General features: G+C 43.3%; 1 protein-coding gene across 1 annotated transcript; it reads right to left on the reverse strand.

The window, feature by feature from the left end:
- Positions 1 to 406: 406 nt before the first annotated feature.
- On the reverse strand, positions 407 to 14,148 carry sacm1lb (SAC1 like phosphatidylinositide phosphatase b). Its single transcript, XM_079164559.1, has 20 exons — positions 14,085 to 14,148; positions 13,407 to 13,504; positions 12,015 to 12,089; positions 11,797 to 11,924; positions 11,408 to 11,557; positions 10,442 to 10,501; positions 10,019 to 10,052; positions 9,090 to 9,191; positions 8,824 to 8,909; positions 8,238 to 8,324; positions 8,076 to 8,144; positions 7,860 to 7,939; positions 7,628 to 7,726; positions 7,315 to 7,453; positions 6,401 to 6,470; positions 6,201 to 6,273; positions 5,055 to 5,148; positions 3,812 to 3,904; positions 3,671 to 3,728; positions 407 to 3,463 (listed from the first exon to the last, which is right to left on the reverse strand). The coding sequence occupies exons 1-20, from the start codon at positions 14,111 to 14,113 to the stop codon at positions 3,327 to 3,329; spliced, it is 1,761 nt and encodes a 586-aa protein (XP_079020685.1). The 5' UTR covers positions 14,114 to 14,148; the 3' UTR covers positions 407 to 3,326.
- Positions 14,149 to 15,179: the final 1,031 nt, after the last annotated feature.

Raw genomic sequence — 15,179 nt, forward strand, 5'->3', positions numbered from 1 at the left:
TGTTAAAGCTAACAGAAGCTGATAAAGGGACCCTGAAATACGCTCCAACAGTAAACATGGCTCGCGGTTTAAAGGGGAAGGAGCAGAAACATTTCAGCACACAAGGAGGTGTAGAAAACGTATGTCCTGCCATAAAACACCACCTTTGAGCATCTCACTACAGCTTTTGACAGCGCATCGCCGAACTATCAGCTCAATTCAGCGTGAAACGTTTTAGTCGCTTAGTTTTACCGTGTTCTGTCCCTGAGCTTTCACTTTAATATTAAACCAGAGCACCATACAGGTGTATTTATGTTTGAGCTCTTTTAATACAAATCATACTCATACCTCACATTCCACGCACGGTAATCCTCTTTGGCTTCCTAAAACCTTCATGAAAGCAGCATTTGTTTGGGCTTTCCTAACATTGTAAAGGCACTGAGTGAACAGGTCACTGATGAGATCTACTGGAGCTGGGTCTTTCGGTGTAAAGAAGCAATCGGCTGGATGTGTGTGTGTGAACATATTTACTCGAACAAGGCGACAATATGACAGCTGTGTTTTCAGCTGGCCAAAAAAAAAAGAAAAAAGATGGCGACGGCAAAAATGCCAAACTCAAGGCTTCAAAATGACATTCCACAAATCAATGAAGGACATCATGTGGCTACGTCCACATCTTCTATACAGTTTATGTTCTAAAGCAAAGCGGATGAGAGGATGTGAAACTCAGAGATATTAAACAAGAACGTAATAGCCTTAAAGTGATGGTACCACTTTAAGGTGCAAGAGAGGATGATACGAGACAGAGACCTGCAGAGGCAGCGGTCATAGTGAGAGAATTACTGTCATGTAGAAGTTCTGTCACAAAATATGCCAATAACTTTTATTTTTATTCTTTTTTCACTGGCAGCCATGATGAAGATACGGGGAACAGAATATTAGTTTTGCTGTAAGTTTGTCTTAAATATTTTTATTTGATCTAGTATTCAGTTTCATATTTAAACTGCAAATTCATTCAGATTAAGGCATAACAATTTTTTAAATCAAAAAAGGTTCATGACTCGTGCTACAGGTCTGGACCACTCACTTGGCTTTTGTTCGTATCTAAGAAAGAATTCCAAAAACGAGTAACTTGGTGAATGCCACAGATTCTCATAAATCACTTGCATGAGACCCATTGATCAAGAAGCATAGATCTACATTTACAGAGTCAAAGTTAATAATGCATTTGTGTGATCTCATCAAGTCCAACATTCTCTTAGCACAGGGTGACTGCCCAGAGCCCGGCTAGCGTCACAGAGGGGCAAATGAATGCTCTCCAGTTACACGACCCAACAGAACAGAATATTAAATATTGTTAACGTTTAACATATATTTAGGAATGTCACAGATAACATAACAGGCAAAATCTGAAGTATATCCATGCATCTCCGTCCCAAATCAAACCAAGCAGTTATTTAGAATCAGATTGTGCAGCTGAAGCTGACACAAGGTTGAAACAATATTCAACATCCAACTATCACTGAAGCTAGGGTTGGTAATCTTCTTGAAAACCTTTTTGTTATATTTGTTGAAATTCTCATTGCATCCCGAGAGCAATCAATAAATCAATCACCTTTGGGCTGTTTTCTAGCGTACTCTTGCTAGTTTCTCAGCATTACCAACCCTAGCTTTAAAGAAAGGGCGGGAGGCTACAACCACAAATGACATGAATGCGCTAACCGACAATGTTATGATGCAGGAATGAACTCAACACATGTTGGTACCTCGATACCTAAACACAGCTGCTAGCCTGCCGCTAACGCTCCAATACACCAACTTCACCCTTTTAAAAGAGTTAAAATGTTAACAATACTTTTTAACAATAGGTTCCGTTTATTCTTGCTCTCAAATGAGTCATTTGAGAGCAAGAATTAAGTAGATAAGAGAGCACTTAATACTCGTTTCTGTGCACAAATAACTTCATGGTAATTAAAGCGCCAAGTTCCATGACACCTACGATTACAGTGGGTTGTAATGATACACCTCAACACATGGCAGATAACATGTCGTGCAGAACCCGCTCTCGCTCCCAACTCGTCTTATACCGCTGCTTTGTCAGCGCCCCTCAGCCTCCGATACCGACGCATCTTTTACAAAAGTATGGCTGGATCAAACAAACCTGGGACTTTCACCCAGGAGACCTATCTTTGCATCCCCTCTGAAGCAATGTTGACCTATTATATAGTTCTGTTTGTCATTTCCGTAGTTATGCAACATCTGTAGTTACTTAACTTCCGTAGTTGTTTTGAGCGCTTTTGCTGCCTGAACCTAACCAAAGCAGTTTGTTGCACAAGTAAACCTTCAAAACAAGTAAACCTACGCTGGAATTTCATTCTGAAAAGATACTGTACGCATGTAACGACCGGGAACCGACACGTTGGCCCCGAGTCCAAAACTGACGCTAGAGGGTTTGAAGCGTCGTGAGTCCGACCAAACGTCAGTAATTGAGGAGTTGGGAGTGAGAAGCTCACTCCCAACTGTAGAGTTCGTGTCTGCCTTAAACAGCATCATTTACATCCTGCAGTGGCTTTTTAACTGATCAACCTCATATGATGATTTTTCACTGTGTATTGATAACAACCAATGACGCAGATGATAATCACAAACGCGTGTTAAATATACAGCATACCTGACGTATTTCACAACCATGTGAAGTGATAAAAGTGCACCATCCAACAAATCGCCAATAGACATTTGGGATACTGAGGACTTCTGATTATACACTGGCTGTGTAATTGAAGTCGTCGCCACAGAAGGCCAGATTTCCTGGAGCCTTTGGAACCGGATCGGCTTATCAACCTGTTGCTGGGTCTTGAACCACCGAAGCAGGCAGCGTCTAACCTGGGACAGAGCATCTGTGCATGGATGAACATATATTGGCAATAATACAAAAGACAAAAGGCAAAAGAACTGATCCCAAAACACCCATTAAGGTAATTCAATGGGGCGGACATTTACATTTAGGCCCCACAGGATTCCTCTGAAATCATCGAAACAATCACATCCAGTAAGAACAAACTCCAGAGGTTCAGTGTCCAGTAAAACTGCGGACAGACAGTCCTGTCCACATGACAGTATCTGCAGTGTGGACAGCAGCCGGCAACGTGCACTCCCAGTCCCTGTCTCTTCCGCCGTTGTCGCGCACGAGGCCCGGCCCCCGCTTCCCACCGCCATCCTCCACTCCACCCCGTCTGTTAGTAAAGGCTCCAGGCCTGCGGGTGCTGATGCTGGGGGTAAAGTGACGAAGAGCCAGAGGATGAGGCGGTGAGATCGCCAGGGCCAAGCTGCTTTCCACACGCACACATTCAGTCCAGCTTCTCCTTCTGGACCAGCTTAGGAGCGTCTACGAAGTCCAGTCCATTAAAGAGGATGAGGCCGCCCGTCACCACGCTGGCTGTTCCCCAGAACAGAATGTAGGCCAGCGTCTCAGTCCACGTGTCACCTGACGGGGGGGCACAGCAGGTCATACCGGGTCAGTGGAATACATTTAAAATGAACTGTTGGGGGAACTTTCCAAAAATAACAATTACTGCTTAAATATTTTAAGCATGATCCGAATTTAATTTAGGATAACTGAACCCTGATGCATGTCGTTACGTTTGCAGTATGACAAAGACTGTTCATTTGAGTGAATTGCAGTTGGTCTTACCAGCCATTAGCAGGCAGATGATACACATGGAGAATGCCACCACCATGACGATAGGCAGCTAGAAAAGGAAGAGAGTCACATTAAAAAAACATTGGGAAAAGAGGAGAAACGTATCCGTCTATCTTCCAGAGCCAGTCTTACCGTCAGGAACTTCCAGTCTTTGGTGTCACGCAGCGGGGTGGCACAATCAGCTTCGTCCACAGCATAGTTCCCCAGGAACAGATCGATGGAGTCCTGCGTTACAACAGACCAACTGTGTCTTACTGTTTGCAGTGCGAGTGCTTCTCTAAACGACCAGCTTCAAAGGCATCTCATTTATCACTCTGTCGTCTCTACATTGTGTCAACATATGAGAGAGATCTCCAGATTTCGGTCATGACCAATTCTCTACTGTAGCTGGAGATAACTGACAGGTCTACATTTCACCTTCTGCCTTGGGTGGCCAAACTACATAACCAATTTCTAATAAATAGCACCAATAGTGGCCTGTATGTTGTACGTCTTAGTTTAAACACTAGATCTCGCTGCCATTAACAACAACTACTTGACCTACGTTGATTACTTTACCTTGCACTTTACCTTGATTTTCGAGGATATCGCGAGAATCGCGGGATCACATATCACATTAAAACCCATCTCGTCAGGCTTCAAGTATCAAATAGTGCGTTTGTCTCCGGTAAGCCGCGCAAGGACCAATCAGTTTCCTGTGAGGAGCTACTGGTGGCTTTGGGCGTGGCTTAATTTTGTTTGTGCCAGATGTTAGTGTAGCTGGAATAGCATCAGTAATATCAGACATGGAGAGTATTTCTTCACTGAAACAAAGAACAACACTGAAGGCTTTTCGAGATGGAAAAGATGTTTTCGCTCTTTTCCCGACTGGCTTCGGTTAGTTAGTTTGATTGACAGATGATTTGTCCAATCACCTGCCACATGCATTTTGAAAGTGCCTGGCCTTTTCCAAACAGTTTCCAATGATGGCTTCTCAGATGGTTCTGTGTAACAAACCATCTGGTGGGTCAGGTTACTGAAACATTTACCTCACTCGATTTGGTAAACATGGCGGAACCGAAAAGACGGAAGATAGCGAGTGAGTGCTGAAAATTTCAGAAACGTTGTGTTAACGGGTACTTTGTCACAGAAGTGAAAGTGAAGTTGCAAGGAATCCGTTGTAGCGAAACTTCACTCGCGCATTGGGTTTCTGGTGTAGAAACACTGATGTTCTTGCAGTGGAACTGCTCGAAAACTACACATTTACTATAGTTTGTCCCGTGACTCCTGATATTTTTCTGTATATAACCCACAATGAAAAAAGTTTGGCCACCCAAGTAATAGTAAAACACAAGGCACTAATCCACACATCAAATCCACAAAGGTTTGGACCCACCTGTCTGAACCCATCGGAGAAGTTGTTTTTGTAATATCGGATCATGGAGTTCCAGCCGTCCATCAGTAGCCCCAACTGAGTCCTCTTCCCCGTCCTGAGAGATCATCATGTGGGTCAACAACATGTAGAAAATCACTTATGTCCTTGTAGGTTGGATACAAACCATTTTGTTATCCCCCGTCCTCTAGCCTCCCAATTAAACACCAACTAACATCTAACCTCATTTACTGAGGCCATTTCATGCTCCCCAGAGGATAAACCCTCTCCATTTTGGACAGCTTTCTTACTGCGCTCGAACTTGACCCTCTGAACCCCAAAACCCGCCGGCGGGATGTAAAAGCATGTTTTCCTGAAACAATCGCCCAAACTACACGGTTTATCACAGCCAGAAGCTGTAAAAAATCTTTCCGACAGTCTTTGAACAAACAAACCAAATCGAAGCCTAAAATTGTGCTAGCTCATTAAAAACCTTTTATTCTACATGCCTCATTTAAAATCTTTTCCCAAACAAGCCGTTTGAACTGACTAGATCCTGTGAAGAGCATGACATTCTGAGCTCCTCAGCGTAACTAGGAAGCCATGATTGACTCAGCTGAGACCAACAGTCACACGGCAACAACTCCGTGAAACTTGGACAGAACTGCTGAGCACTGAGGAGAGAAGTTCAATGTATATAGCATGTGGAGCCTCCGTTTGCCCCAAAATTGGTTAAACTTGTAGACATTTGATAACATGTCGTACATATAGATTCCAGTGTTTTTCAATTTTTATAAAATAAATCACAGAAATTCTTTCTCATGATTTATGGCATTGTAACTGTTATACTGCTCAAAATACATTTTTGAGTTCTTGCCCTCATTGTGCTGTTTCCACAGAGGTGCAGGACTGATATATTGTAGAGACAATCAAGGCCACAGAGAGAAAAATGTGACCGGACCAAAAGAACGCCCCGAAACAGCTTTGGGTTCAGAGGGTTAATGCTCATATATCTGAGAGCGCAACCACAGAATTAACACGGGGGAAGGACAGATAGTTGAATAGACAAACTAACAGACACCTCCATCCTTCGACTTTTTCTTTTGTCATTAGCAGGTAGTTAGCATGTGTTCAGCTGGAAGGTATCCGTTTTACTGTGTGAAAACTAACCTGGTGAAGTCGGTCTTCAAGGCACCAGTACCGGCATACTGCTTGGCACAGGCGTCGGCATTGTCTGCCCAGGCTGGACGTGAACAGACGGGTGGGGAGGAGAGAAACAGAAGAGAACAAGATCGTATTAACATCTCGGACCCTTAAACGCGGGCTTGGCCCGGTGAAACAGGAAACTGGTGGTGCGAGTGTGAGCCCACCGTTCTTGAACATCTTGCCAAAGTCTGCCTGCTCCTCGATCTGCTGGCCCACGTGGAGGATTCCCATTCTCTGCAGGAACACACACACACACGCATATTGATTTGAGAGTCCAAAATGTCAAAGGCTACGCGATAAAGCTTGTAGTATATTACATGATGTTTTCTGACCTGCTCTTATTTTAAGTTGCTGTGAAGGCAAACTCAACACTTCCTCCATGTGCACCTGTCGTCTTGATAAATTCAATACAATGTCCATCTATGCCATCACTACAACAACAACAGTCACGTCATACTCGCCACGACTTGCTTTTTTGAAACACAAATACCGTTTTACGTCACAATTTTTACGTCACAATTTTTACTTAATCTTTTCTACTTTTTTGCATTTTCTTTTTTTATTGCCATTATGCTACTTTGAATGAAACACTTCCTAACAAGCAGGGCACAGTCCCTCACCTTCCTGGTAGGCTTTTAATGTGAAACATCTGAAGGAAGTGGGAAGTTTAATTGACAGGAGTTATAGCAGTCTATGTTCTCACCGATGACGCCGGACACCAAAAAAAAACAGTACTTTCACCTCGTAGGACACAGGAGTTGCTGGTCCACACAATAACGCAAACTAAGCAGCAGCAACTCTCGGGTCTTGCCAGGTGAAATCGCTGTTTTTGTCAATGGAGTCTCGTGGCTTTTGCGAGAGTATTGTTTTGCCCCCGTGTCTGGTAGTTCTGTCTGAATCCCTTGAACACGGATCAAATGACATGACCGTTGTGCTGATGATATTAGTGCTGTGGAAGACATTATGCTGGATTACATTGAGCTAACCGACACAAATCCAAGCTGGGCACAGCCTCGGTTCTCTGTGATCAGCTGTTGTGATTATTACGTCCACTTCCTGTGGGATGCTAGGGCCGTACCCGTAGCTGTGACTGCAGCGAGCATTGGGCCAGCATGCTCTGGATGACGTTGGTGCGGTCCAGACAGTCCATGCAGTTGCTACGAAACGTCCCCTCCTGGGTCAACATCTCTTTCCCATCTGCATCCACCAGGAAATATCTGGATCCACACACACACACACACACACACACACACACACACACACACACACACACACACACACACACACACACACACACACACACACACACACACACACACACACACCATTACTTCTGCTGCAGAGACAGACGTAGATATTTACCTGGTGCACAAAGCAAAAAAGCCACTTACCCAAATTCGTCCTGCATTTCGGCGACCATATCCACTAAGATCTGCAGGCGGTGCCACCTCATCCGGCTGCACTCCTTGTGAAAGTCAAAAGCTATGTACCTGCAGGAAGAAAGAAAGCGTTTCCTGAAACGTAGTGGTGACCTCGATCTAATATCAGGCGGTGTCAACACAAGGCCCTAAAAGAACGCAGCAACGCGTGAGGGGTGAAGGACGGAGCTGGCGGTTATCTTACTTGATCATGCCGTTACCCAAGCCGGTCACCATCTTGTCGAACGCCAGCTCCAGTGGCTGTTCTGAGCCCTTTTGGTTGATCTGTGAAAAAAAGAAGGATAACAAGGCCTCTTATCTAAATAGGAATGATTTCTAGTCATCGTCGTATCGTGGATTAAAACTGTGTGAAATGAAAACCTAGCTGGCACATCGCATTCATGACAAAATGACATCTTACCAAGTTCAAAATGACTTGTCTTCCGTAGAGAATAATCTGAGAGTCAAAGTGTCTCTGGAATCCGTCCAACTGCAAGAGAGCAACAGAGAGAAACTTTGTGAGGAACGAAAGGAAAAAGTAAAACATGTTTTGTCTCGTGTAAATTAAAAAAGGGCAGCTTACGTGGTTCACTGTTTTGCTGATCTGTGGTTTGGGCTTGTACTTGAGATTGGGCCTTTGGGACCAGTAGAGGGGGATGGAGCCTCTGGTCTGGGAGGAGGAAAAAAAGGAAAGGGGCATTATGCGTTCAACGGGGAGACGAGCACTGCGCCGCAACGGGAATGTGGAGCCAAGTGGACTACAACTGTATGTAAAAACTAATTAGAAAGGAATACAAATACACAAAACAAAAGAAAGAGCTGAAGACATGCTCAAATTGTTTTAACTATATTTTGATGCTTCAATGGGAACTTAGGTATTTTTCAACCTGGACCCTATTTACACCTCTTATAAGTGACTAATGGGGACAAAAGTTAATGAAATTTGGAGTATTGAGGGAGAACGCCGCAGATGCTAAACAGGCTGTGATTTAGACACTTCTAAAAGTATCGGAGCCCTTCAGTGACCCTTTAATGTTGTATCCTATTTACATTTGTGTGCTGTCAAGATATAACTTCAAACCACTGGACTCTGACTTGACCGCCGGTTCAATTCTTCCTTATGGCAGACGTCACTACGTCTCTCCTGGAGCATCGAAGCTTTGGCTCACCTGAACAAACGAAGCCTTGGCGCTGTTGTACTGCACGATCTGCTCCGTTTCCACATAGTTAGCAGAATGGCCTTCTGAGTCAATGCCTGCGGACAACAACACAAACAGCTGTTTGACAGGTTCGGTCATCGCCGAAATAATATCCTCTGGATGTGCCATAAATGAGCTGCGAGTGTGTTTTTAATATGTCTGTAAAACATTCGTCAAAGTGTTGGCGAAAGAGCGCCGAAGAACAGACTGAAGACGTGTGTGGTCGGTAGCGTTACCTCGGACATAGTAGCGGACTCCGGCTCTGAAGCAGCTCCTCCTGGAGATAATAATCCAGTCAAAGACCTTTCCGTTGATGCAGCCCGACTTCATGGTGATGACTGGTCAACAGATGCGTTAAGAAAACTGACACGGAATAGTGAGAAGTCAGTGCTAAGCACTTTTATAAAAAAATATAACATATCGATGTAGATGGCGTTCGTTGCGCCCGCGGTCTGGAGAAACTGAGTCATTTTTTTTTTTAAACAGTCATTTTACCCCTAAGAACACAGACGTTGCTGGTCTTCTGCTGCCTCCATCCGTTAATCTGTTTGTGGCATTGTGGGACTTTGGCGTTCTAAAGAAAGGGTTAGTTTAAACACCAAAGTCACACAATAACACAAAGAAATAAACCGATTACGGCAGTGGTATACCAGCAACTTCTGTGTTCTGCAAGGTGAAAAACTACACTTGTGTCACTGGAGTCTTGTTGCTGAGAAGAGATGCACAGATAACGACTTCAGGTCCACGTCCACAGCAGTACATCGCTTTGCTTCTGTGCTGGTACTCATGTCTCGTACTCCAAACATCTGAACTATCCCTTTAAAATGAGCAACATTTTTTTTTTTGTTGGCTCTTTATCAAAAACCTTTTTATGGCTGCAGTACCTTTTTAGACAGTATTTCTACGCGTAATAGTCATTTAATATTCATCCTGATCAAGGACAAACAAAAACACTATAAACACACTGAACAGTATAAACGTCATACTACTACCTTTATACTAATAGAAACACATGGAACACTTTTAGAAGTCGTGAATACAACAATACAGTAAAGCAGCCATGCCTTATTTAATGCCTCACTCAGTGAGACGGACCTGACATGATAGATCTCACACTCATTCACTAAAACAGCACCAACAACCAGCAAACAGCAGGAAAGGATACAGCCATGGACAACAGGAAACACAAACTTGTGTAACTGTAAGATAAAAAACAGAGTTAGATAATGAGATGCTTAGCTTTACTGAAATGCTTTGCTCTCCTGCTTGGGTCTAGGGTGTTGGTGAGTTGGCCTGAACAGAGGCTGAATTGAGTTGTTGAATCAAAATGGAAACTAAATGTTTCAATGGAGAAGAATATTGGCCGCAGACTTCTGGTGCTTCCAACCGATGGGCGTCGAGAAGCCAGACTGCTGCTACTGTTGCTGTAGTCCGCTGTTTGAACACAGGCTACAGTAGACAAGCACTACTTCCAATGGTGAGGACCGTTACGGACCAGAATCCTCAGCGGTGGAGGGGGGAGGGGCGTATCCCAGAGGGAGAAGTCTAAATAAATGCTGTGAAAGAGAGAATGTTGGTTTGGCCTCACCTCTGGCTGTGCGATGAATTCCCTCAACAGGTGGCCGTTCCAGACAAAACGCTGATCTGCCTGCAACACGACAGTTAGCGCGAGTTAATACAAAGACAGACCAGGGGGGCGTGGCCTACACCCGGAGATGAGGCTTACTGTAGGGAAAAAATACTTCAACAATTGTACATTTGGAATTATTCATTGAGATTGAGATTTTTGAGATTGACATTGAGATTGATGTCTTGTTTTTAAATGATTGTTTATGTGAATGTAATTCATTCGTCATTTTATGGCTAACAATGGGTAATGGGTATTTCATTCTGGCCACTGTGAGCTCACCAACTCACAGAGAGACAGGGATGTATTTGGTATACAAAACCCCTTTTTCCACCAACATTAGCGCATATATGCAGCTTTTTTTTTAAACACAGGAAAACCAGCTAAAAATAGGCGATGGAGTCCTCTCCTACTGCCAGTAGACCTTTCTGCTTTTTCTCTGGTGTTACGTTCAACGTCAATTTGTTGAAATGGTCGGCGAGGTAAAATGACCTTCTGTCAATGGAGTCTGGTAGCACTGAGGAGCGCATGTAACGGCTGTTTCCTTTCACATCTAACTCGGTGAATTTAGGGGTTTATTTTGACTAAACCAGAGCTGGCGATTGTCGGAACGGTGGAAAGACTAACAAAGACGGAGTTTTATTTTGTTAACAACGGAGTGTGTTTCGAGGATCAGGGAGGAAATAATGACTGTTGTCTGACTGGAGTCTGGTGGCTGTAAGGAGAGAGGATTCATTGTATGTTTTATATGTTAATAAATTATAATAATTGTCCAAATCGCACCGATCGGAGCTGGAGTCGATAAATACCCGTGACTTCTGCAGAGTCATTTGTCCCGGAACTGATTGTGACCTTTCCCACCGAAGACAAAAGCCAGATGTTAGTGTTTTTTTTGTCCTGGGGGGGAAGGCTCGAGGTACATCTCACCCTCTCCAGAAGGCTCATCTCCTGAAACTCGGGGCTGGTGTTGGCCAGGCGCTGCAGGGTGTGGGTCAGGTCGTAGTCCGTTGCAAAGTAGAAGCCGTCTGTGTGAAGCACGTTGTTGATCATGGACAGGAAAGCCTTGTTGTCTTGCATCTGAAACAAAGATCCAGAGGTCAGAGAGGGCGGTAATGAAGTCGATACAAGTGGAAGCCGCTGCTAGCGGACCGGACACCAAAGGGCCACTTTGGGAACACGTTCTACATGAAAATCAATCATGTCCACCATCGTGATGGACATTTAAACTAAATTCTCTGACCGCCACACCAAGCTCGGTTGGATGTCTGCCAGCTCTCCCAGCCACAGGTGCAACCCGGAGCCATGAGATTCCTCACCTGGTTGTCCGTCAGGTGCAGTATCGTCTTCTTGTAGGAGATGATGTCATAGTCCACGGCCTTCCACACAGCATGGCCCAGCAGGTCCCCCACCTTCTTCTTCTTCGTGATGACAACCAGGTACATGCCTAACACAAAAGAAGTGGTTGGAGATTTTTTTTAAAACACACCGCCTGCTGCTGGAATGTCCCGACGGTCTTCATGTGCTCTTGACTCACCTGCCACCAGGCGGATCGTCCCCATGAGTCCGCATATGGGCCGGGTCTCTGCAGACGCAGGGATGTCCCTCCTCACTGAGGACCAAAGCAGGCACACAGCAAGGGTTACGCAACAGTGTGAATTATCTCAGCTCGGGCTGCAACTGATGAGCTATTCTTTTAATGGCGCAAATGAAAATGATTGGAGAATAAAGGGACGCCTTGAAACGGTCTTTTAGATGTGAGCTACACATAATATAAGACGGAGTAAAAGTAACAACGTTATCATAACTGTGCAACTACAACTAGTAAATGTTGTGGGCATGTATACCTACTACAGCAGTGTTTCCCAAACATTATTTTCTAGTGACCTACTTTAAAACAATGAAAAACCATCGCGGCCTAATTCACAACAAACTTGAGCATAAATGAACGTTCTCGGCCGGTTTGACAAATCACAAGTTTGTTTTATGCATGCGTTATTGAAAACATGTACACAAGATAAATACCTTATGAATGACACCAAATAAATGCATTTAGACATTAACAGGCTCATTCTTTCCATTTTCTTTCATCAGTTAAACAAACAGAATGTACGGAAAGCTTTTCATGTTAGATTCAATGTTAGAAGTAGGCTACAGTTATCACAACGAACATTCAGGCTCCCTCTTGTGCCTCGAATGTGAACTGCACAAAATCTACACTGAAGAAATTGTGAAAATGTATTTGGCGACCCAAATAAAATCTCCTAAGACCCACCGAGTGTTTGGAATGTCTGTACTAAATGATTAACACAACTAACCGAATGTGTGTGTGTGCGTGTGTGAGATTTGAGTAGGACTACTGTGCAAAGCTAGAGAATATCCATTTATTATGGGGTAATTAATGGGTATTATCCACCTTTTTCTATATATATATATATATATATATATATATATATATATATATATATAAATAATTGCACATATGTAATTGAATGAGACCACAGAGGAGATAGTAAAAATAATCATGTATATATACAGTATGTGTGTGTATGGCTACTGCAGCATACAGTATAGAGTAACATTTTAAATGATGAAGGCACTTGCAAAAGACAAGGTAGTACAAAATGTAAACCATATGTTGGTGTTTCATTTGTACCTCTTTACTTAGGGTTTCATTCAACTTTTTCTTTTTGCAAAAGTGTACCAAAAACAGTGGCACCGAGGAAGATCTTGGGTAGATAATAATGACAATAAATATGAAACTAAATTTAAATCATAAGCTCTAAAAAAGTAAATCTGGTTTGAATTGACATCAACACACTAAGCTTGTTAACAATATATTTAATATATAGTAGTGCTGCTACAGTCTCCTCTGTGTTCTCATTCAATTACACACGTGCTGAGGCTCAAGCCCCTAACCTGAGCTCACCTGTGAGAGTCGTCTCGGTCGACACCCTGTCGATAGCCAGGACGTCCTCGGCTCCGTCATCCAGAGCCTCTATGTAGAACTTCTCTGGTGTGATGCGCCTGGTGAGACAGACAGACAGACAGAACCGAGAGCTGTTTAAAGACCCACGAGCACTAACACCATCACCACCATCAGCCCCCACCCCAGCAGCAGCAGCAGCAGCAGCGGGGCTCCGTGTAATACCGTCACTCCTACAGAAACGATGCGGACTAGAGTCAACTGGCGGAAGACTACACGGCGAGCTGACAGGAGTACCTGTTAGCTACGAGAGCTAATGGAACACTGTAACCGACTAGCAGCAGATTTAACATCCGTTAAACCGTCTCATATCTAGCTTCAACCGGTAACGCGGGACTCCTGTCACATAAAGTGACGTTAACGAGGTGCCGCTGTCATAGCCAACCCATTCAAAAGAGCTCATTAGGGGAGAAAACTTTCTGCGGAATCAGGTGCAGTTAGCATTGTTTGCATGGAGCGGTAACACGACGCCTGCGCTGACGAGGTGGTCTACACACGCCGAGCTGCTTCGTCGTTTAGCCGTGTCAGTGTGAAGTCCCGACGGAGGCCCCTCGCCATTTCACTCAGCATGAACAGTAAATAAAGTTACGGTGTGTTACGATGTTGATCCGCAGCACTTACAAGTTGAAACTCTCGTAGGTGCTCGCCATCTTTCCTCACGTCTGACCTCAGTGACGTGTCACCGACACACCGGCTACTTCCGTCTGCGGCTGTGGGGGCAAGACTCTTCCGCAAAAAGACGCTAGATGGCGCCGTTGCCATGTAAGAGTCCCAAACATCACTTAGGGGAATTTCATATTCATACAGCTGCATTTCCTAACTCAACCCCATCTTTTAAGTTGTTTTATCATGATTTAAATGAAATGTTGTTAGGAGCCTCTTACATTTTTCTCAAAGTTTTGTCACCAAAATATATTTATTTTGTTTTTCCTTTATTTTATCTTATTATTGTTATTGTTATTATATCGATTATATTCATGTTAATATGGTTATTGTTACTATCAATATTATTATTTATTATACCGTCTGATTAAGTTATTTTTCTTCTTTCCTCATTAACTGAATTGGTATGGCTGATAGTTTACTGTTATGTTTACACATGTGCGCTATATGATACGTGTATATGTTGTTACATTGTCAACACATTGTAAACGTTTGAAGTTGTAAGAAAAATAAATCCCTCCAATCCTCATGACAACCCCATATGGAATAATAAGTATACTTTACACAGGCATCACATTTTATATATTTATTTCAAGGACGGTGGTTTAACAGTATATTGCTGTGATTAAACTGAGTGGAAGAATGAGAGCATTATTCAATTTAATTAGATGTATTTGTTTGGAAGTTTTCACCAATACCTTAATGGAAAGTACACCATTAAAAGTACATTGAAAATGTTACCTAAGTAACAGTACAGGACTGTTATCAGCTAAATGCAGTTCAAGAGTCAAAGGTACTCTTTATGCAGTAAAATGTCTCCTGTCAGTTTCATGATTACACTGTGGTATCAATATTACTAAGTTATTTATGTGTAAGTATTTCAATATTGTGGCGAGGGCGAGGGCAAGCTTATGTCAAGGATTACCAACTGGGCAAAGAGGGCAAATCCCCGCAAAACCCTGACACGCCCCAAAGACCCCTGTTTAAGTGAGTGCAACTGCTTTGATTAATTACACATTTGTTCTGTAATATCCATAAGGCACAATCTAAATA

This window comes from Pholis gunnellus (assembly GCF_910591455.1).
Source record: "Pholis gunnellus genome assembly, chromosome: 8".
Taxonomy (NCBI): Eukaryota; Metazoa; Chordata; class Actinopteri; order Perciformes; family Pholidae; genus Pholis; species Pholis gunnellus.

Bases quoted from the DNA above. Each gene is read 5' to 3' on its own strand.
- sacm1lb (XM_079164559.1), bottom strand. From the start codon at position 14,113: ATGGCGAGCACCTACGAGAGTTTCAACTT. The intron at 8,145-8,237 runs GTAAGCTGCCCT...GCTCTCTTGCAG, and splicing joins TCAGCAAAACAGTGAACCAC to TTGGACGGATTCCAGAGACA. The intron at 6,274-6,400 runs GTGGGCTCACAC...GTTCACGTCCAG, and splicing joins TGGCAAGATGTTCAAGAACG to CCTGGGCAGACAATGCCGAC.